At 38.1% G+C, this 24,469-nt stretch overlaps 2 protein-coding genes across 2 annotated transcripts; both read left to right on the top strand.

The window, feature by feature from the left end:
• The first annotated feature begins 7,265 nt into the window (after positions 1–7,265).
• On the top strand, positions 7,266–9,642 carry LOC124879586 (ladderlectin-like). The gene has a single exon (XM_047384266.1). The coding sequence runs from the start codon at positions 8,486–8,488 to the stop codon at positions 8,972–8,974; it is 489 nt and encodes a 162-aa protein (XP_047240222.1). The 5' UTR covers positions 7,266–8,485; the 3' UTR covers positions 8,975–9,642.
• Positions 9,643–15,913: 6,271 nt separating this feature from the next.
• cdca7b (cell division cycle associated 7b) lies at positions 15,914–24,469 on the top strand. The gene is made up of 10 exons (XM_047383716.1): positions 15,914–16,089; positions 17,898–18,041; positions 18,124–18,224; positions 18,317–18,557; positions 18,678–18,740; positions 19,782–19,964; positions 20,259–20,414; positions 20,509–20,658; positions 21,542–21,678; positions 24,058–24,469. Exons 1-10 carry the CDS (start codon positions 16,072–16,074, stop codon positions 24,077–24,079), a joined length of 1,215 nt encoding a protein of 404 aa, XP_047239672.1. The 5' UTR covers positions 15,914–16,071; the 3' UTR covers positions 24,080–24,469.

The following is a 24,469-nucleotide window of genomic DNA, read 5'->3' as shown; positions in this document are numbered from 1 at the left end:
GAGCTTTGGACCAGAGCCCAAGCACTAAATCTTAAAGTTCACAAGCAACACAATTATTGCATCCCTTGTCAGCAGTGATGACCCTGAACACGGGACAATGGTCAGGGAGTTTACTGACTGGTGTGAGTCATCATTTTTAGAGATTAACGTCTCAAAAACAAAATAGATGGTAATAGACTTCAAAAGGAACTGTATTGTACTACAATGGTTATAGGTTCTGATATAAAAGTTGAACTTACAAACAACTACAAGTACCTGGGAATAGTAATTCATGATAGCCTGACTTTTAAAAGGCTAATCAGAGGATGTTTTGTTGTTTCAATGTGAATTCCACTTTTATGTATATGTTCTATTCTTGTTTTATTAGATCTGTTCTCACTTTTAATGTTGTCTGTAAATTATGTATACATTTTTCTGGAATAAACCTAAGGGACCTAATTCATCTGTACAAGGCTAGGTCAACTCTAAAAGTAAAGCAGATACTTGTGCAACAAGATCACCCCCTTAATAATTCCAGCAGCTTCCTTCTGGACACAGGTACCTCCTGCCCAGGTGTAGAACAAACAGATTTATAAAACCCTTTGTTCCTGCAGTTATAACATTTCTTAATGATCTTCTTAAATGACCTGATTTGAAGATGTTCATTGTAAGTAGACTATATAAATTCAATATTTGGATTGCATTGAGAGAATAAATTGTAAAGTCATAAAGTATTTTCACAAAGATGAGCAGGCTTGTTTTGCTCCACTACTGCCTCTTTCACAGTCGTGCACATTCTTGCTTTTTACACCATTCATCAATCTTTAGCTTTATTTCATTACATCTTGAATTGTGTGGCTGCAAAGTTACAATGGTTGTACTCACTAAATGTTGGTTTAGTATACAGACCGTTGTAATAAATATATATTTGGAAAACATAAAACTTAACTCTTTGAACATTTTTATTAAATGTAGGTTTGTCCACCAGGGGGCTATGTAGGATCAATCCTGCCATAATTAAGAAAATACAGAAATGAATAAATGCTCAAATAAATAAGCATAGGATTGAATACACAAAAATGCATTAAATAAATGAATGTTGGCAGTAGTAAAAACTAGCCTGTACCCTTAATCCTGCTGAAATGATAATGACAATGTCCCGATTTTAATCAGGTGCTTGGGGTGGGAAACCCCGTTAACATTATTTAAGACAGTCTAAGTCTTAATTGATATATCTGGATATACATAAAGCAACAAGAACACAGTGTGAATGCCGCTGAAGCTGTCTACTGACACATTTCATTAATAGCAAAGGTCAATCATAAGAAAGGTTTTTTTTTTATTCATTAACATTATGTTTCAAAGTTACCTCACCAAGTGCCGATCACCCCGTCATTGGCCCACGGGTTTATAATACAATCCAATAAAACACAACTAGAATAAATAAGTAGAGATCAATCAAGTTCCTTCTGATAAAATCTCAACAAAAACACATCATTTATTGCAGGGCTATATAGTGTTCATATTGTTAGGTCCAGCCCCCATAAATGCCAAGAGTAAAAGTAGCCCCTACAGCCATCCCACATGCCATAGAGGACTCAGTTGCGGGATTTAGCAAACTTTCTGATGTGTAGAGAGCACATGGCATGATATAAAGTCTGGCATTTCCCCACAATAGCATATTGCAGCAGTGCAATTAAAGAAAGAAGGAGTTGCTTGAGAGGTGAAAGTAGAGAAGACATCGGCTTGAACTCAACCAACGGTTATGATGTCTGTACGGGGAACTGTTTACATGCTGCAGAAAGGCATTAAATAAATTAAACCTGAATACAGAGAAATATCAGGCTGAGATGATTATGAGTGCAACAGATCGAAAATATAAGGAACGTGACAAGTGCTTTGTTTTCTGGGCGTGTTTGATGTATGTGAGGAGATCCGAGGGATGAGACAGGTAGGTGTCTCAGAAGGACCATATCCCCTGTTTGTGGTGTTCATGGAGAGGGTGGACAGTGGACACTCTGATGGGTGCTGGCTGCTGCTGCTGCCTTCTCCCTTAAACTCTTCCTACACACTCGACATGTCGTGTGGCCATAGAACCAACAGACTGACAAACGCATTTACCCATTCATACTAAACAAAAGCTTGCAGCATAATCCTGCAGCCATGCTTTCACATAGTGATGAATTTTATGGAACCAGTGGTGTGACAGAAAAAGACCCAGCAGACACAACACCACCATGCCAGCTGTGGTTGTCTTTATGTTCCATCTCTGTTACTACTTATGTTCATGTCGCAGAGGTTGTTCAAATCAGACCCCCCTTTCACAATCAGTACATGTCATATAGTGAGACAATACTCCCAGAAAATAATGCTGTGTGAAAGCAGCTATGGATAGCCAGACTCATGATTTTATTGCCAAAAAAAGAGATGAGAAGTCTGCCTATTTTTAACCAAGGCAATCAGACCAATAGCACAATCTTGGGCACAATTAAAACTGTATAGCCACATTAACAAATATATAATTTACGATGTATAATAAGCTTAAACTGGCTAAAAACTTACTTCTCAGGTTTTAGGATTAATAAGAATTTTAAGGACGACCTAGGAGTTTGACACAGTACATCTGCTGCCAGGAAAGTCATATCAGGTACGATCTGACCTAATTCTAACTTCCATTCTAATCCAGACAGGCTGTGAAAGGTTGTACATTTCATTAAAAAGGATCATATCACCAGTGTACATCTGTCTAAGAGCCTAATGTCTATACAAAAAAAAAAAGTCAAAATGTGCCCCCTGCTGGTCAAATTAACATACTGAAAAAGGTTCATGTTGTCCAAAGACAGATACAATATTTATTACAATGGTATGTATCCTAAAACCAACATTAAATAAGTACCACTGATGATTGGTTTTCTATGCAAAGATGTTAATGTTTTTTATGATATTAAGATTAATGAATGATGTAAAAGGCAAGAATGTCCATTATTGTGTTTTTTTATTTGTAAAGGCAGTAGAGGATCAAAACGAGGCAATATATCTTTATGAAAATAAGTTATAACTTTACAATTTATTTTGTCATAAAAATGCAATCCAAATAATACATTTTGATAGGCTACACACAAAAGGAAGAAAAGGACCAAGAAATAAGAGGCTTCTTAACAGTGGTAGGCCCCCCTCCTCCCGCCGTACCCTTCCTAGGGTTACAGAAATGGTTCAACCCGTACTCCTCATCAGCCAATAGGACAGTACAACGTGTTGCTTATGCGTTGACAATAAGTAGACAAAATGTTAACAGGTTTGCAAGTTTTCTACGTGTTGTCAACATGTTTTCAGAAGTCATGTGTTTTTAAACTAGCTTGCTTTCCATACAAAACAGCACAACGCGTTAATATACGGATGATTTTTTAACCCCTTCGGCTTGCCATGGGATCCTGTTAAAAAAAAGTGCAACAGTGCTTTGAACCAGTTGAAGTCGTCTGAGGACTGGCTAATTCGGATAGTGTGAACTACAAACAGTTTGCAATCAAATGAAGGCATGGTTTACTGCTTTCAACTGATGCCTTGAAAGAATAGATTTCACCTTTGCTATTTTTCTTAAATGGTAAAAACTAGACTTAACTGTGGCCCCTATTTGAAATAACAGTATGTTTTCCAACTGGAATGAAACACAGCCAGACACTTACTTTCCTGTTGTTTGTGCAGCTTGGAGATGGGCCTAACACATGGTTATATTTATCTTATGTCTCTTCAGGTTGCACATACTGGGAATGGAACTGATCAATAACTGGAAAGCCACAAGTTGGTTTAAGGATACATTAGCTACACACATTAACTCAGTGAGTACAGTAAGCAAACCCCTCCGTAATACTCTGCAGCAACCAGGAGAGGGTGGAAGAGAGAACCTAGACAAACCACTGGATCCCTGACAGGTAAAAAAAACTGCAAACAAGTTCTGTCCAGTCAACTCCAGACATTTTAGGTGATTGTGAACAGACAAAACCTAAAGAAAAAGTTGTTCTCATGGTTCATACATTTTCTCTGAATTCATCAGTGTTTCAGCTGTATTCTGCACTTGGACAGCTGTCTGGGGATATATGAGGACAGTCTGCAGACAGTGCCAGGTGACAGACTCATGGGGAGCTGCAGCAATCAGTGCTATTTCAACGCAAACTTTATTGTAAAATGTGAAACCCGCTAAGGAACAACGTAGATTCTTTCGACTGGCAAAATAATGTTGATGATCTGTAAAATAGCAAACTATGCAAATGAATAGAGGTTATGACGTGTTTTAAACAATTTGCTGGGGATATGCCAGACATTAATTCAGACAGTAAATCAATGACAGGTCTCAGCAACTGAGTTTAGTCAAAGGTTCTGATACTGATCATATAAAAATGTCTTGACGAGTCCATGAATTGGTAGATATCTAGTTTATAAATATCTACTAATACTAATATTTATGTATATTTAAGTCATGTTATTTACCTGTTAAACATTACATTTTATATGCAGACTTTTTATTATAATTTCTTCCCTACATACAATTCACCAGTAGTCTAATTAACAAATTCTATTAAAGTTGCAAGGATTAATATTTATGAGCATTATTGATCTACAAACTGTTTGGCTTTCCTTGCCTAGTCGTGGCTCACCGCAGTAAAAATTACAGCTGGATTTGGAAATGCATTGCAAAGCCATGGAACTTTCATCCAAATAATAATTAGTAATGTAATCTGAAAGCACATTGTGCAAAGACAAAGTCAGAAATCAACCCTGCTGACCGCAGAAACAGGTTTAGAGCACATTTTAATCTGCAAATACATGATAGCAAGATATGGGTTTCACCTGGGAGATTATTTCTGTAGCCAATCATTAATTAAAATAGGTTACTATTTTATCTTCGGTCATTGTTTTTTATTTATTTTTTATATTTGAATGAGTTAAAGAGAATCATTCCACTGCTGTTTACAACCTAGAGCTGTGATTCATTTATGATCAACACAACTACTTCCTGTCACAGTCTAATGTTGTTCTTAAAGTTATAAGGAGGGCCTTGATCATGTCAGGGGCTGGAGCTCACATAATCTTAACATGATAGTTTTCTCTGTCTGTTTGATCGCTTCTGCTTTTGCTGTGATTTTGGTTAAAGACAGCGGAACTGTGATCTGAAGCAAAAACAGGGGCAAACTGCATCTGGTGGACTTTATGAGTGTGTAATTTGTGATAAACATGTTGTGAATTCAGTGCATAAATAAAGCTATTGACATGTGCAAAATGTGCAGAAACATCTGTTTTGTACGTCCAAAACTATTTTAAAACACTAAGAGTGATGAATTGTAATGTGAAATAACAGTATGTTTTCCAACTGGAATGAAACACAGCCAGACACTTACTTTCCTGTTGTTTGTGCAGCTTGGAGATGGGCCTAACACATGGTTATATTTATCTTATGTCTCTTCAGGTTGCACATACTGGGAATGGAACTGATCAATAACTGGAAAGCCACAAGTTAGTTTAAGGATACATTAGCTACACACATTAACTCAGTGAGTACGGTAAGCAAAGCCCTCCGTAATACTCTGCAGCAACCAGGAGAGGGTGGAAGAGAGAACCTAGACAAATAACCACTGGATCCCTTACAGGTACTTTTCCTGTTGTTTGTGCATCTCTAACAGTTTGCTTCTAGCAGCAGAAAAATACTCAGTGACTTTTCATGCATTGATTTTGTGAGACACGGATACAAGAATGTTTAACATTATGCACACAAATCCCTAATGAGAATTTTCCCCTTTAATATGAGAAATATAACTAATTTCAAATTGATTTTCCATACTCTATCCAATGAAATGTAAATGTTTGTGATCTGAAACATCCAACGATAATTTGCTTTTCTACGTGTAACAAAAGACAGTATTTTGTGAAATTAGACTCTTTTTAGCTATAAAAATGTTTTTTCAAAAACAACCTACATGCACACGAAAGAAGAACATACAATCATATGTGCACACACATAGCAAAATGTTTCTTCACTTAACTTTAGCTACCTTAAACTCTCATTCTTATATTCAGGCATGAGATGAACACAGATGCTGACCACAGAAAGACGTTTAGAGCACATTTGGGTCATAATGACCATGACGAAAGTATTGAGCAATAATCAAGAAGCTGAGCTGAATAGGTTGCGCAATAACTAAGAAGCCTAATAAGGGCCTGACATCATCAAGCGCTATAAAAATGCTGAGAGCAGAAACGGGGTTGTTTCCTCGCAGAAGACCAGCAAACAAGATCGGACGGAGAGAAGAAGCTCAGATGGAAAAGGAACAGAGACACAGCCCCACTGATCGACTGCATTAAAAAAGAGGGTCAACCTGTGAGCCCAGAAAGGACTGTGCCTCAAGATTAAGAATCTGATTTCATCTAAAGCCTTTTTATCCAAACAACAGAAGTGAACTTGATCGGTGAACAGCTGATTGCTCTAAGTTTCAGGCTTCTGGAAGTCCTGAATCAACCTCATTTATGTCTCCTGGTTTCCTTCAACTCTTCAGACTCTGGAAACTACTGTCTTCAGAGACATATAACAACAAAGATCCTGTTCAACCATCAAAGTCTGGAGCATCAGTGCCTGCCACTTAAAGGAAGAAAACTGAAGATTAAGTCGTATCCCCTTCAAAAATCACCCGTTGTTACCAGAAGAAACTTCTCCATCAGGTGCATGGATGAGCCTCCGTCTTCAAAGACTCTTCAAACCCACTAGTTTCAGCATCAGGGAAAGACAGGTTGAGTTGATTGATTCATTTCTATTATTGAAATTATTTTGTGTTGCCGAATTTAAGCTGTTACTGACCCCTGCAAAAGCGTTACTAATTAAAGAAAGCATATAAAATTCTAGTTAAATCGTGGACATTCAGTTATTTGAGTCACCGTATTGTTGGTTTTCATCGGTGGTAAAAAGTCTTGTTGCCTGGTTCCAAGATATTTTAGGAGGTTTTTACAGGTTTTTACAGGTTGCCTTGGCCAGGTCCTTGGGGCTCGTGCTGAGCTACTAAAATTAACCTAGCCCATATACCAAGAGCCAGTTGTAAATTAGGGAATGAGCAGCCGTGAACAAAAGTGACTGTCGAAGGTGTGGATGACTGCGATAGGCTACTCAGACCTCCAGTTGAAGAAGGGCAAGACTTTTGTATGAAGGCTGTCAGAGGCTATGCGAGTCATTTCCTGACACCAGCTTAAACAGAACTTTCAAAAAACCTGTGTGGAGATATATTATCTGTGTGCATTATTATTATTATTATGTTCATAACCAGTGTGGGAAATAAAATGTATAACCTGTGTTAGTGGCCTGCAGAATTGTATTGCACAAATTTGGCCTTGAGTGTGGTGAAGCAGAAAAATAGTGAAGAACTGTAGGGGTGGGAGAAGGATGTGAAAAGATTAATGGGCCAAGCACTCCCTTTTTATATCATTAGATACGAGTGCAGGTGCTGGGAGACAGGAACATGTCCTAAAATGGTAGGCAGGAAAAAGTTTGTACGTGACTATATGTGAGAAAAAACTGTAAACAGGGCGCTGCCCATTTTCATGTGTGTTTTAATAAAAGCCATGTGCCCAGTGAGAAGCTCCGAAGTCGTCTCGGTGTGTGGTCATATCACATGAGAGCTTCCCTGGTCCAGGTATTTTTGAATTCAATATAACGGTGTCTGAGTGTGATATTTCAATGGGTGTGAATTCTTTCAGCTTACGGTGAATAAACGAACACGCCGAAGACCTCTCGGAGGGGGTGCTTCAACACCTGCTTAGTAAGACCTTTCAGGTTTAGGGAAGTCCGGACCCGTTGGATAGAGAGCTGGATTGAGCAATCCCTTTAGACATGGGGAAGTAGGAGGGAGGGGTTAGCTCATCGGACAACAAAAATCTGTAAGATATGGGTTTCACCTTAGATATTATGTAAGTAAGACCATGCAGAACCTCATTTTATATGACTTAGAACCACATATCTTTAGGCTATCTGTGTATAAAATGTGTACAAATGAGAGTTGACACAAAAACAGGTGCAGACGCCATCGGCTACACTTTATGACTGTGTAATTTGTGATAAACATGTTGTGAATTCAGTGCAAAAATAAAGCACTTCCATCTGCAAAATGTGCAGAAACATGTTATTGTAGGTACAAAACAATTTCAAATCAGAGAGAGTGATGAAACATAACCATCAGAAAACCCTTGCCTAGACAACAATGTACTCAGTGATATCTGTACAACCATAATGATAACATAATTCCATGAGAAGGAAACAGATAAAGAGTTTCTATGAAGAACAGCTTTTGTGGGAATTCAAAATAAAAATTAGTAGCTCATTAACAGGAACAGGATAAACGCCCTTTTTGAGGAATATAAAAGAAACCAGGTTAACTTCTGTCTCTCCAGAACTCTCTTCAACATCCTTCCCTGCAGATAAACTCCTGCAAGACATCAAAATCTCTCAGAACCATAAACATCAGACTACAAGATGATCTTGTTGCTCTTCTTGTTTGGCCTTTCTCTGGCCGCTGTGGCTCCTTCAGACGGACAGGAGATGAAGCTACTGCGTAACGGCTGCCCCTTGTTCTGGTACGGCTTCAACGGCCGCTGCTACAAGTACGTCGCCACATTGATGACGTGGGGTGAAGCAGAGCAGCACTGCCTGTCCCAAGGAGCCAACCTGGTGTCAATCCACAGTCTGCAAGAAGAGAACTTTGTCAAAACGTTGATCAGAAACTTTGATCCTGCTCAGGGAGTCAACTGGATCGGACTTACTGACGCTCAGAAGGAGGGAGCATATTTCTGGTCTGATGGATCTAAATTGACCTTTAGTTTTTGGAATGCAGGAGAGCCAAACAACTTCGGAGGATCCGAATCGTGTGTGCACACTAATCGGGATTCAGCCAAGAAATGGAACGATACATTATGCACAATTAAACAAGCATTTGTTTGTAAAGCTCGCCTAGCTTGTTATTAGCTGCTAAGATGTGATTCTGAATCTGCTCGGTTGTTTCAAACGTGTGGATCAGAAAATATCTAATCTAACATGACGGATAAAATATGCAAAACCTTTTGTGCAATTTGTGTTTCTTTTATAATTGGACTTTATCATTTTTTACAAATATTCTTTTGTCTGTAAAGCTCGCATGGTTTGCTGAGATTTTTATTCTTTAAATGTGTTGATCAGAATATATCAACTTAACATGTTAGATAGAAAATAGACAAATGTTTGCACAAAACTTTCTTTTGATGATGTTTGAAGATATTTTTTTTCTTCTTGATCCAATAGAAACATTAAAGCATTAAAGAAATTTGATTGGAATTAGTGCATGTTTTAAACAACAAAATGTGTAGAAAGAGTTTATGATGATGTGTGTTTCACAGATAATAAAAATGCTTAATTTATACAGTTGTTTTGAACCTAGATTCAAAAGAACTTGCAAGGTAAAAGCTTGTTTTTGGTGGAGTTAAAAACATGATAATGTGACACACTGTAAAAATATCAAAGGGACATTTATTAAAATAAATGTTAACATTTTAAGGCTCAATATTTGACAGGATTCTGAGCACCTTTGTTATTGAATTTATGACACTGAGATGTTTATTTCGGTGCATCAATAAAAAATCTAAGGTAAATAAAAAAAACTCTTGATTTATTCATTTGTTGAGGTCATAAGATCATTGTGATCCTACAAATAAGACCATATTGTGGCACAAGAACTGAAACCGAATTTCATCCATTGATTGATATATTACACACCAGAATGGCAAATGGACTAAATTTATGTAGCACTAATTAAATGTTGAATTAAATGTGCTACTCAATGCAGCAAGTAGAACATTCAATAACATCTTTTGTAACATTATGTTGTATTTAAAGTTAAATAGACATTTTTCCTCCAGGTTTGGACCTTCCAGGAAAGGACTAATTAAGATCAAACACCTATTTTGCAAGAATGCCCTGTCCACAAATTACTAGATTCATGCAAGCCCCTGAAAAGTCATCATATTAGTCAGACTTTCTTGCAGTAATGTAATATCTGGAATAAAGGTCTCTGAAAATAGTCTTTCAGGTCCTGAGTCATCATTTTGAAATATTTTTTTTTCTGCTTGAAAATGTTACCTATTGGAACCATATATATAGTAAAAAGAATTGGCCCAAGCACTGAACCCTGTGGTGCTCCACAATTAACCCTGGAGTTTAAAGAAGATTCAAACCAGAATCTGTCAGACAAATAGATTTAAATCAGTCTAGTGCTGTTTCCCTGATCCCTACAGCATGTTCCATTTTTTCCAGAGAATATTGTGATCGACTGTATCAAATGAAGCACTGAGATCTAACAAAACAAGTACAGACATAAGTCCATTATCTAAGACCATAAGAATATCATTAGTGACTCTCACCAGTGCTGTTTCAGTGCTATGATGAGCTCTGAAACCTGACTGAAACTTTTCAAATAGATGATTACTGTGTAAACGCTCATACACTTGATTAGCAACTATTTTCTCAAGAATCTTAGATAAAAACGGAAGATTGGATATAAGTCTGTAATTTAGTAAATCATCTTGATCAAGAGAAGGTTTCTTAAGTGAAGGTTTAACTAGAGCTACCTTTAAAGCCTGTGGTACATATCCATTTACTAAGGATAGATTAATCAAATCTAGAATGGGTTTGGTAATTAAAGGGAACACTTGCTTAAATAAGTTGATTGGGATTATGTCTAACATACAAATTGAAGGTTTAGATGAAGCTTATATATTTCTAAACTGAGGAAGCTCCACTGGATCAAAACAGTCCAAACACACATCAGTACATTAAAAAAAAGGCCTGCAGGGTAATTATTTCCTGTACAATTTCAAGCCCAAAAAATATATTTCAAAAACAGCTTTCATGGTGCTGACATTTATCATGCAAAAGATATATCATATTTTCTAAAAAATAGACCCCGGGGGAAGAAGGTACAAAGAAAATAGCAAAGGCCCTAAATTTGAGCCCTGGGGGACCCCACATGACAGAGATTCAGAAGAGGATTACAACTCTTCAACATTTATGGAAGATGTTCTGTCTGCCAGAAAGGACCCAAGCCACTTTAGAGCAGTGCCAACAATGCCTGCTTGGTGTTGTAAGGGTAACAATAAAATGCTATAATCCATGGTATCAAAAGCCGTGGTTAGGTCAAGCAGGACAAGGATCACAAATTCACCAGAGTCACTTTCCAGGAGAAAGTCAGTATAAACCCTCAGCAGGGCTGACTCTGTGCTATGAAGGCTTTTAAAACCAGACTGAAACACATCCAGGATGTTATATTCATCAAGGAATGATGTTAACTGTGAATAAACATATTTTCCAAGATTTCTGATAGTAGGGGAACTTGGAGATGGGCCTAACACATGGTTATATTTATCTTATGTCTCTTCAGGTTGCACATACTGGGAATGGAACTGATCAATAACTGGAAAGCCACAAGTTGGTTTAAGGATACATTAGCTACACACATTAACTCAGTGAGTACAGTAAGCAAACCCCTCCGTAATACTCTGCAGCAACCAGGAGAGGGTGGAAGAGAGAACCTAGACAAATAACCACTGGATCCCTGACAGGTAAAAAAAAACTGCAAACAAGTTCTGTCCAGTCAACTCCAGACATATTTCAGGTGATTGTGAACAGACAAAACCTAGAGAAAAAGTTGTTCTCATGGTTCATACATTTTCTCTGAATTCATCAGTGTTTCAGCTGTATTCTGCACTTGGACAGCTGTCTGGGGATATATGAGGACAGTCTGCAGACAGTGCCAGGTGACAGACTCATGGGGAGCTGCAGCAATCAGTGCTATTTCAACGCAAACTTTATTGTAAAATGTGAAACCCGCTAAGGAACAACGTAGATTCTTTCGACTGGCAAAATAATGTTGATGATCTGTAAAATAGCAAACTATGCAAATGAATAGAGGTTATGACGTGTTTTAAACAATTTGCTGGGGATATGCCAGACATTAATTCAGACAGTAAATCAATGACAGGTCTCAGCAACTGAGTTTAGTCAAAGGTTCTGATACTGATCATATAAAAATGTCTTGACGAGTCCATGAATTGGTAGATATCTAGTTTATAAATATCTACTAATACTAATATTTATGTATATTTAAGTCATGTTATTTACCTGTTAAACATTACATTTTATATGCAGACTTTTTATTATAATTTCTTCCCTACATACAATTCACCAGTAGTCTAATTAACAAATTCTATTAAAGTTGCAAGGATTAATATTTATGAGCATTATTGATCTACAAACTGTTTGGCTTTCCTTGCCTAGTCGTGGCTCACCGCAGTAAAAATTACAGCTGGATTTGGAAATGCATTGCAAAGCCATGGAACTTTCATCCAAATAATAATTAGTAATGTAATCTGAAAGCACATTGTGCAAAGACAAAGTCAGAAATCAACCCTGCTGACCGCAGAAACAGGTTTAGAGCACATTTTAATCTGCAAATACATGATAGCAAGATATGGGTTTCACCTGGGAGATTATTTCTGTAGCCAATCATTAATTAAAATAGGTTACTATTTTATCTTCGGTCATTGTTTTTTATTTATTTATTATATTTGAATGAGTTAAAGAGAATCATTCCACTGCTGTTTACAACCTAGAACTGTGATTCATTTATGATCAACACAACTACTTCCTGTCACAGTCTAATGTTGTTCTTAAAGTTATAAGGAGGGCCTTGATCATGTCAGGGGTTGGAGCTCACATAATCTTAACATGATAGTTTTCTCTGTCTGTTTGATCGCTTCTGCTTTTGCTGTGATTTTGGTTAAAGACAGCAGAACTGTGATCTGAAGCAAAAACAGGGGCAAACTGCATCTGGTGGACTTTATGAGTGTGTAATTTGTGATAAACATGTTGTGAATTCAGTGCATAAATAAAGCTCTTGACATGTGCAAAATGTGCAGAAACATCTGTTTTGTATGTCCAAAACTATTTTAAAACACAAAGAGTGATGAATTGTAATGTGAAGTAACTGTATGTTTTCCAACTGGAATGAAACACAGCCAGACACTTACTTTCCTGTTGTTTGTGCAGCTTGGAGATGGGCCTAACACATGGTTATATTTATCTTATGTCTCTTCAGGTTGCACATACTGGGAATGGAACTGATCAATAACTGGAAAGCCACAAGTTGGTTTAAGGATACATTAGCTACACACATTAACTCAGTGAGTACGGTAAGCAAAGCCCTCCGTAATACTCTGCAGCAACCAGGAGAGGGTGGAAGAGAGAACCTAGACAAATAACCACTGGATCCCTGACAGGTACTTTTCCTGTTGTTTGTGCATCTCTAACAGTTTGCTTCTAGCAGCAGAAAAATACTCAGTGACTTTTCATGCATTGATTTTGTGAGACACGGATACAAGAATGTTTAACATTATGCACACAAATCCCTAATGAGAATTTTCCCCTTTAATATGAGAAATATAACTAATTTCAAATTGATTTTCCATACTCTATCCAATGAAATGTAAATGTTTGTGATCTGAAACATCCAACGATAATTTGCTTTTCTATGTGTAACAAAAGACAGTATTTTGTGAAATTAGACTCTTTTTAGCTATAAAAATGTTTTTTCAAAAACAACCTACATGCACACGAAAGAAGAACATACAATCATATGTGCACACACATAGCAAAATGTTTCTTCACTTAACTTTAGCTACCTTAAACTCTCATTCTTATATTCAGGCATGACATGACCACAGATGCTGACCACAGAAAGACGTTTAGAGCACATTTGGATCTGTAAGATATGGGTTTCACCTTGGAGATTATTTAAGTAAGACCATGCAGAACCTCATTTTATATGACTTAGAACCACATATCTTTAGGCTATCTGTGTATAAAATGTGTACAAATCAGAATGACACAAAAACAGGTGCAGATGCCATCGGCTGGACTTTATGACTGTGTAATTTGTGATAAACATGTTGTGAATTCAGTGCAAAAATAAAGCACTTCCATCTGCAAAATGTGCAGAAACAAGTTTTTGTAGGTACAAAACAATGTGATCTTAAGCTAATGTCAGACAGATCAGCTCACCAAGATTAGCTTATCCCAGCTAAGGCTCTTTAGAAAACTGAAGTCTTTTAATCCATCTAAGGACTTCGAAAAAGTAAATCTATATTACTAAGTTTCGCTTGGATTGCTAAACAATCTCTATATGATGAATCTTCAATTCAATAGCCGTAAGCTGTCCAAAACACAGCCCCATGCCTTCTTGACAAGAAAGAAAATCATATTACACCTATGCTGGCCTCTTTACGAGCTTCCTGCTCATTTCAGGACGCAGTTCAAATATTTTTTTCTTGTGTTTAACAGTCTGAAGGTCAGTACTTTTGGTTGTAGACAGCCCAAGAGCAGACAACAGGACTGTGGCTCAGTTGTTATTCATTGAAAAAAAAAAAAGTATAAAAATAACAAAGATGGAAAGCCGAAAGAGAAACAAAAACACCAGATCTCGTGAAGAGCTGAGGAGAAAACACACAAGGAATTACTTCAGGGGGAAGGTGTGGGCATTATGGAGGAACTGGTGTTCTGTATACTGGAGGGGTGATTACTCAATGCAAAAGGTGATCCTAATTAAAAGGGTGCAGTTGTTTGGAAAGCAGGGAGGTGGAGGGAACTGAGAGAAAACTACTGGGAGGAATAACTGATAAAAACAAAAGGGAAATACAGAAAATAAAAAACAGAGTGAGACCAAAACACAAAAGCCAGCCACTTGAGGCATAAAGGTAATTTTTTCCATGGCAGGGCCCAAATTTAGGAGCAAACTCCGTTTCCATGTGTGCTCTGCCCTTACCATCAAATGTTTTTGGTTAAAAACCCCATGTTTCTGAGGCCCTTTATATGGATATATTTGAATCTTAATTCTTACTTTTTTTATTTATTTAATTTAATGTTAATGCTATACACAAAGAAAGTCTTAATCTTGTGCTGGTTTGATGCACTTTGATGCAACAATGGTTGCTTTTAAGTAGCGCTATATAAAAAAAGGACTTACCTTGCCTTAACATGGAGTGGCTAGAAATACAAGACCAAAAGTGAAAAAAAACTCTGGAACACTTGCATTAAGGAAAACAGTAAGTAAATAAAACACAGTGCCCAAGGTAAAACATATTTACAAATTAAAAGAGGAGCTGGGGCCTACAAAGAGAAATTTTCTCTCCCAGCAAAGAAATTGGTACAGCAGGTAGGTGTGTTTGCATACCAACCATGCATTAGTCCAGGCTTGCACTGAATATCTGGACCATGTGACTTTTAGACACACCACTAAGTAGTTTTGGTGCAGAGATGGATAGACATCGATAGACATCAAAGACTGACATTTTAAGAATTAAATAAACAACTTTTCTTTTCAGTTGGTTTTAGATCTAGTACAGCAGAATATTCAGGCCCTTATTGTCAGGTTTATTTCATGAACTTTAAGTTATTTTAAATTGTATTCTTTTTTCATATTTGCTGTTTAAGTTATACTTTTTGCAGTACTTTGGCATTTAAATATGTTATATAAATAAATATTTACTTATTTTAAAATTTAAGTACACGGAAACAGAATCCAACGAAACAAATATGATACATATTTCAGAATGTGGCCTGCTCTGTTGCGTTAACATTTAATTACACTGTTACAGCAACACTGCTACTATAAACTGAGAGGGAACTGTTGTTTAGGCCGAGGACTTGACCACGCCCATGTGCTGTTTCCGCGCGAAAAGTCGGACTGTACCATTCTGAGTGCAGGAGGGGAATCTGTGCGCATACTTTTCCTAAATATTTGAGAAACTGTTATATATAAATCTGACAGTTAGTCATATGGTTACTTCTTCAGGAGATTGCAAATTTGGCGACATGATAGTTACGATTACTGTACATGAAGGAAATTTTACGTGTAGGCCCCTTAACGTCATGATCCCCAGTTTCTAAGTTACGGGGTCTGTTCAGCGGGTCGTTTTTTAAATCCACATCTTCTCATTGATTTCATTTCGCGAGGTTAAACTTAACCCGGATAACCAAAAATGACACTCACCTCAAATGTAAGTACGCAAACAGCGTATGTAAATTGGTATTTACTTTTCTCAACTGAAATTTAAGTTATTTTATTTTTTCGCACACACCTCCACGAACGTCCGTAGCCACTCATGGCTGCAAATAAGCTAGTAGTTGTTCAGATGGGTGGTTTTAACCTCTGTTAACCAGTAATCTGTGGGTCTGTGATCAACTACGTTTTAGGTAAATGCTGAAAAGGTGCTTTGCAAATATACATGGAGGTGTGTATGTTCGTTGTTTAAAGGTTTCATATGAAGTTGAATACTTGACCTTTAAAGAAACTGCCCATCAGTGTATTTTACTTTCTCTAACAAACGTGCAGTTGCAGTAACAACACAACTGGGTAATGCAGTATGAGTTTCTATTGCATTTTACTAAATGTAAAGTTTCTCATACGTTAGTTGAGAAAAAAAACACCCTGCTCAATTTACTTTGCGTGCTCTTGGATTGATGACATCACAAGAGGCACTGATAGTAAATGATGAGTTATGATGAGCGGGATTTCACCGATTTTGACTTGGCTTAAAGCCAGTGGGAGTTTCTGAAAAGGGCCATAGGGTCAGCTGGACAATAGAAAGCAGGGCGCACAATCACCAGACGACGAAATAGGTTGACTCTGATTAACAGCTAAGCCATGATTGGTATATTCTGTAATGCAAAAACAGAACAAAAGAACAAAGTGTACCGGAGGCAAATTCCTTTATTGTATGCATGAACTTGGCAATAAAGCTGATTCTGATGATGGATGCTACCATGGCGAAGCGGAGGCAAATGGTGGCGAAAATGATGATCCCTGGTTGAATTTTCTAATTTGATCTTGATTAAACAGCAAAAAAACAAAATAGCAAAATTAACAGAAAAGCTCATCATTATCTGTTGTCCATAAGTGTCAGTCATTCATTTTGTAGAAAGGTCTGGTTAGTACCTTTAACATCAGACACGAATGTGTCAGACAGAGATGGCATTGCAGAAAGGATGTAGACAAAAACATACCAAACACTGATGTACAATTGTAACATGGCATTATTGTGTAAAAAGTGAATTTCTATATTTTTATTAAAGAGTTTTACCTGTATCTGTGGTTGTGGTGGTGCATATGTAATGCTACCTAATAGAACCTATTAAGGAATAACAGTACCTCATAAATTATGAAAAACAATAGCATATTCTCTGTGTTTGTTGGCTTGAAGAAGTACAGCGTAAAAGGGTATAGGCAGAAAATATCTTGAGTGAGTAATGGCTTATTTATAAGGCATCAAACTTTCATATATATGGGATTTTTACTATGGGGAAGTAAAGCTTGAGGGAACAAAACAAGTGGTTAAGTGTCTTTTCCTTTTTCACTTCATCTTGTCACTGGTCTTATTTGTCCTGCCAAGCTTTGGAACAGGAGGCCTGTAGTGATAAGGATTTCTTTGGTGCTGAGATGGATTTTTGCTAGTTCGAAGTCCGAGAGATAAGTTTTATTTAGTGACAGCCCGCCTCAGTTCTGTTGATCTTGCTGCGAATTTACTGCTCCGTTTTACAGTTGCATATCTTTCATTTAGTGTCGAAAGGATGCCACCTGGTGGACTTTGTCTACATCTGGTGTAAAGTCCCATAACAGATTGTACTTTTTTTTTTTAATTAAGCTTTCAGCATGGTCGATCCTGAAGGCAACAGTACTAATAATTGTTCCATAAAAGCCCAGTTCTCCACCGATCACTTTGAAATGAACAAGCAAATACTTTGTCGGTGCATTTTTTCCTTTCAAGCCAAAAAAGTTTTTTTTTACTCTGAATCTGTTTGCCAACAGGCTACCAGTTTCAAATCCAGGTATATAACTGCTGAGCTGGCTCATCTGTTCAGCCAGTCAGACAACGAGGAGGAGTTTGAAGGCTTCAGTGAGGATGATGCAGAAAAGGACAGAGGATGTTTCCAAAAGCAGCAAAAGACCAAGGTAGGGTATGGTTAATAAAACCTTTTGACTACAAGGTGAAAGTTCAGCCTTTATTTTGTTTTCTTATTGTATTTTTTCTTAGGTTGTTGACTCGGAGGAGGACAGCGACAAAGACACAGGTTTCTACTCGGATGGTGAGGAGCCACCTGAGCCAAAGAGGAGGAGTCTGTTAGTCGCACTTAGGTGAGTGTTCGTGCATCAGGTTTGTACTGAAAGAAAATGCTGAAGGTCATTATATGTTGACCTAAATAAAAAAAAAACAAAATGCTCTCCAGGTTTCCAGGCAAAAAAGGGCCTGCCTCCAAACAAGAATCGAATAAGAAAAAGGTCAGTAAGCCAGTCAGAAAGGCTCATCTGTCTCTGAGAGGCAAAGGAAGGCAGAAGGCGAAACAGGATCAGAAAGAGGACGACAAGGAGGAGGAAGAAGAGGAGGAGGCGGGAGTGAAAGACAAAAAGGAGATCCTCTCCCAAAGTCTAATGAAACGAGATCGCAACATACAGGAAAACAAAGCCATGGTAACGTCTTAATGTTTGGGTTTTATTTCAATTTGGGACCAAGCGACTGTTTAGCTGGAGTCTTATCTGTCCCTGGCTTGTTGTACATCCTTGATTCCTTCTTCTCTGTGGTGTTTTCAGCTCACTAAGCTGTTTGCTGATCTGAGCTCCCTGGCTGACCTGACTCCACCAACCACACCTCAGGTGAGCACATGGCTTTCTGACAAGCAAGTAACAGAAACTTTAACATTTGCTCAGCTTAAAAATTGATTAATTAAAAAAAATAAATGTAAGTCCAAGGCCAAAATAAATGGGGGGCTTCATAACGCAGCAAAAATGTTTTCTTTTCACACTTTGTCAATACCTAGTAGTAATCTAATTAAAAGCATATTCTGTAATTGACGGTTTATACTCTTAAAACTTAAAACAAACTTAGCTTTACAAATTGAGACACTGTTAGGAGTGTTTTAGACTAAAAGAGAAGATGCTAACTAGCACCAACTACACAAGTTGTAATGGTGTTTTATTTAGGTCCCAGTTTTTGGTTCACATTGCATTTTCTTTGTTTTTTTGTTTTTTTGTTTTAAAGTGTTTTTTAATGTCATGAAGTCACATCTTTTTGAGTGGTCAGATTTGAATTATTTCCAATAAAGGCACATTGCCATGGAAATCAGTGATTCCACAAATGTAGATTTCCCAAGTTTTTGGCCCTTCTTCCATTTTTAAAGGACAAAATCCTAATAGTTCTTAATACATGCAGTGGTTTTCACTAAGATTAATGTTGAATTGGCATGCAATATATCGAGTTTCATACGATTGTGAAGTTCATGTCCTTTCAAACAAAACCACTGCTTAAAGTCATTTAAAAATCTCAATATTATTAATCTAATTAGGAGACATATTTGCTCAGATGACCTATTTAAAACTCAAAATTAAAAGTTTGGGACTTCCACTCGACTCAAGACTTGCATGCCTCGAATTGGGATTTGACCTGAGACTTGGGTGGAAAGACTTGTGACTTACTTGGTCATTCATATTAGGTTAAGTTCCTAATATGAGTTGTGATCGTCATTAAAACCAGTGGTGTTTGGTGTGCATGTGAGGAGAATGTAAGTGTTGTAATGTCCAAATAAGTGGCAGCATTTTGATTTATTTAAAAAAATAATTGTTAAGAATTCAAAACAATTTAGAAATATTTTTTACTTGTACTGAACAAAAACTGTTCTGTTTTTTTCCTCTCTGCAGAAGAAGAAGAAGGTACCGCAGAAAGTAACGCCGCAGAAGCGTAAGTTTAGAGTTGAAGTAGGGTCCGAGAGGAGGAACCCGTCCCGTAAGGCTCGTCCTCCGGAGAACTTTGCAGTGGAGGAAAAGTACGAGCCAGCTACCCTCTCAAGTCCCAGGACTGTGGACATCAGGAGACTGGTGGAGGTACGGATTTCTCTAGAAGCTTTATCAAACACCATCATTATTATTAGGTGAGGTTAAGAAGAATATAGCATGTGTGGGATTCTGTTCTTCTTGTTAGGGTTCAGTCTTGCATCAGAATTCAGATTATTGCTCTATGTAGCCTGTTCTTTAGTTTGAGATGTCCTAATAAAAGTAATCCGTTTCTCGATGATCCATTCAGGTGTTGTTGTGGCCTTTTCTCTTCGGCCATCAAACAATGAATGTTTTCCCGTTAAACGTTTAGTATAATCCTGTAATGTGTTTACCACTGGTCAGGTGGATGACGAACATGTCGATGGGAGAAAGAAAAAGAGAAGAAGCCACAGCTCCAGGAGGAGTCAGTACATAGTGAAATCCGTCGACGAGATCACGGAGGAGGACCTGGAAAACATAGCGTACCGCAGCAAGGACAAGATCTGGGACAAAGAGAACGTGAGTTGCATCACAGCTTTCACCTCTTACCTCCATTTGCACCGTGGTATCAGGAGGGGGACTGACTCGGTGCGTTTCTTTACGCCCTCTTTAGGGCAGCTCGTGTCACCAGTGCAGACAGAAGACTCTGGACACCAAGACAGTGTGCCGGAGCGGTTACTGCGTGGGGGTCAAAGGTCAGTTCTGTGGACCGTGCCTGAAGAATCGCTATGGAGAGGACGTGCGCAGTGTGCTGCTCGACCCGGTCAGTGTTTAAACACAGATTGCAGACCTTCATCTCCCTGCTTGTGCAGTCAGTTTATATTTTGTGTCCACTTTTATTTTTTTATGGGGTTTTTTCCTAAGGTGAAAAGACAAAAACATTATTTTATAAACAACCTTTGGGTCCACAAGTTTGAATTCATTATGGATGTTCTTTAATCTACACAGGATACAAGTTAATCATATTGCCTAATTTTTAGTGTATTGTATATATTGACCTCCAGTAATAATTGGTGAATTGTCTGTTAGTCAACAGCAAGCTTCCTGCATATTTCTGCCAGGATATTTGATCGCTCTCATTGGCAGAGCTGCACGAAATTAGGAAAACATGCAATAATACTGAAGAACATTGCGACAGCGGTGTCACTCGCTATAAATATACACATAATTAAAAGGTGTTAATGTCTTTTTGCTTTGGGTTCATAGCAAACAGACCCCAGATAATCAGTAGTTTATCCAGCAACTGGAAGCTAATTTTAATGTAATATTTCCTTCCTTACAACAAGGTTTTATTGAAAAGGTTGCTTCTAAACCTAATGTAAAACCGGTTCTGATGTGTGTTTGGGATCATTTTCCTGTTGGAACACCAATGGTCCAGTTAAAGTATTTTGGGAACCGGTATTATTCAGTCCACCTTGTGCAATGCACCCCTACCACTGGCATTGAAACAACCCTTCAGCATGATGGTATCGCTTCCATGCTTGACGTTTTATTATATTATTCTTGGCTCTGAATAACCCCCTGGAAGCTGCTAAAAAGCATGACTTTCTAATATGGCACAGTTCTAGTTGAAATACTGGTGAGTACAACAGTGTAGAGCGTAAATGGAATAACTGTCCCGTACTTCCTTTTTCTATTTCTGTCAGACGTGGTCATGTCCCATCTGCCGGGGAATGTGTAACTGCAGTCTGTGTCGTAAGAAGGAGGGCCGCTGTGCCACGGGGATCCTGGTGGGCCTGGCGCGCTTCAATGGCCACGACAACGTCCACGAGTATTTGGAGAGGTGAGCTTCCTCGTTTTCACCGTACAGTTAAAATGTTAAAGGTATAGAACCAGACTGGGGAAAACGTTGAAATATAAGAATTAAAATGCACTGTTGGTGTTTAGGCTCAGAATGATGAAATTCTGGTAGAGTCCATTCTCATGTGACATGTTGGTATGTGTTTGTTTATGCATTTGTGTCCTAAGAGAAAAGGTTGTAAAGGCTCAGTAAAAACATGGTATTAAAATACAGTGGCTTGTAAAAGTATTCACACCCCTTGAACTTTTCCCCATATTGTTACATTACAACCACAAACATAAATATATTTTATTGGAATTTTATGTGAAAGACCAACACAAAGTGGTATACAGTTGTGATGTGGAACGGAAATTATACATGATTTAAAATATGTTTTACAAATAAAAAACTGAAACATAAAGGTATTCAGCCCCCTTTCCTCTGAGTTCAGCCAATGGCCTTCAGAAGTTGCCTGATGATTGCTAATGATTAAATAGAGTCCACCTCTGTGTAATCTAATCTCAGTACAAATACAGCTGCTCTTTGAAGGCCTCAGAGGTTGGTTAAGAGAATATTGGGGAGTAAACAGCATCATGAAGTCCAAGGAACACACCGGACAGGTCAGTGATAAAGTTGTGGAGAAAGTTAAAGCAGGCTTAGGCTATTAAAAGATTTCCCAAGCTTTGAACATCTTACGGAGCACTGTTCAAAGCCATCATCCAGAAATGGAAAGAGGATGACTCAACTGGAAACCTACCAAGACAAGGCCGTCCACCTAAACTTCCAGGCCGAACAAGAAGAGCACTGATCAGAGATGCAGCCAAGAGGCCCATGGAGACTCTGGACGAACTGCAGAGATCCACAGCTCAGGTGGGGTAATGTGTCCACTAGGGATGGGTGATATGGCCTAAAATGAATATCATGATATATTGAGCAGTTCACCTCGGTAACGATAAATGAACGGTAACACTACCCTTACCTCTACCAGCCAGACCACTGCAAACCTCCCCCACTCCCTGAGCTGAACCTTTTGTTCAACATCATCCTTGCTGAACCCACTTTTTAGGGATTGAGCTGCTCCTCTCCCTCCTCGACCAGCTCCACCCCCACTTTGATATTTGAAATTTCCTCCATTTTTCTCAATGTCCCCGTCTCTTTCACTTCTTGTTGCAGACTCAATTGGGTGGAGTCACATGACTACAGACTGTACACATAGCGTAGCGTCTTAAAGAGACATGAGCATAACTGACAAAAACAACTTTTATTTATTTATTTTTTTTAAACGAAATTACCGACACGGGCAAAATGACGTCGGTTATTGTTGTAAATTTCGATGTCTGTAAACTTTCACTTTATCGCCCAGCCCTACTGTCCATAGGACAACTATTAGTTGTGCAATGCACAAATGTGGTCTTTATGGAAGAGTGGCAAAAAGAAAGCCATTGTTAAAAGAAAAGCATAAGAAGTCCCGTTTGCAGTTTGCCAGAAGCTGTGTTGGGGACACAGAAAACATGAGGAAGAAGGTGCTTTGGTCAGGCGAGACCAAAATTGTACATTTTCACCAAAATGCAAAACGCTATGTGTGGCAGAGAACTAACACTACACATCACTCTGAACACACCATCCCCACCGTCAAATATGATATGGCAGCATCGTGCTCTGAGAATGCTTCTCGTCATTAGGGACGGGGAAGGTGGTGAGAGTTGATGGGAAGATGGAAGGAGCCAAACACAGGGCAATTCTGGAAGAAAACCTGTTGGAGTCTGCAAAAGACTTGACACTGGGGCGGAGGTTTCACCTTCCAGCTGGACAACGACCCTAAACATAGAGCCAGGGCTACAATGGAATGGTTTAAAACAATACATATTAATGTGTTAGGATGGCCCAGTCAAAGTCCAGACAAACCTAATCGAGAATCTGTGGCAGGATCTGAAAACTGCTGTTCACAAACGCTGTCCATCTAGTCCATCTGATTGAGCTTGAGCTGTTTTACAAAGACAAATGGGCAAAAATTTTAGTCACTGAGTGTGCAAAGCAGGTAGAGACGTACCCTAGAACGCTTGCAGCTGTAATTGCTGCAAAAGCTGGTGCCACAAAGTATTGACTCAGGGGGGCTGAATACTTATGCACAGTTTTTATTTGTAAACAAAAAATCATGTATAATTTTCATTCCACTTCACAACTGTATACCACTTTATGTTGGTCTTTCACATAAAATTCCAATAAAATATATTTATGTTTGTGGTTGTAATGTGTCAATATGTGGAAACGTTCACTGAATACTTTTACAAGCCACTGTAAATGTCCAGTTTTATGGCCATGTGGTAAGAGCTTGAAGCTGCAGCTGAAGTTCATGGTCCTTATTCTCCTTTTCTGTTGCAGTATCCAGAAGGAGCTGCAGTGACGTCCAGATGATTAAACCGCTTCTGGTCCTGCACAGTACTGTAAAAAAAACATTTTAATGCACATTTCTCAAGACATGGCTGACCTTTCTATTTACCTTGACAAAACACCGTTGTTGGGTTTTGGATTTTTTTATAGTCACCTTAAAAGGCGTTTTATACTGTTAATATTTTGTATATGTATATCCTGGCTTGTGTTGCATGTAATGCAGGAATGCCTTTGCCATTGTTTAAGCCGGTTCTTTGTAGTTGTACCATTTTTCTAAATGGTTTTCACCTAAATGTCGTAGTCTGACATTTTTATAGTTGCGAACCGAAGCTTTGGTTTAAATAACTTTCTAAAGCTCTCACCAGTCTGCTGCACATTTCAATAAAGCTTATAAAAAAGTGAA

This window comes from Girardinichthys multiradiatus, chromosome 13 (assembly GCF_021462225.1).
Source record: "Girardinichthys multiradiatus isolate DD_20200921_A chromosome 13, DD_fGirMul_XY1, whole genome shotgun sequence".
Lineage (NCBI taxonomy): Eukaryota > Metazoa > Chordata > Actinopteri > Cyprinodontiformes > Goodeidae > Girardinichthys > Girardinichthys multiradiatus.
The sequence above is the reverse complement of the archived record's forward strand: the minus strand, read 5'-3'. Positions and strand labels throughout refer to the sequence as shown.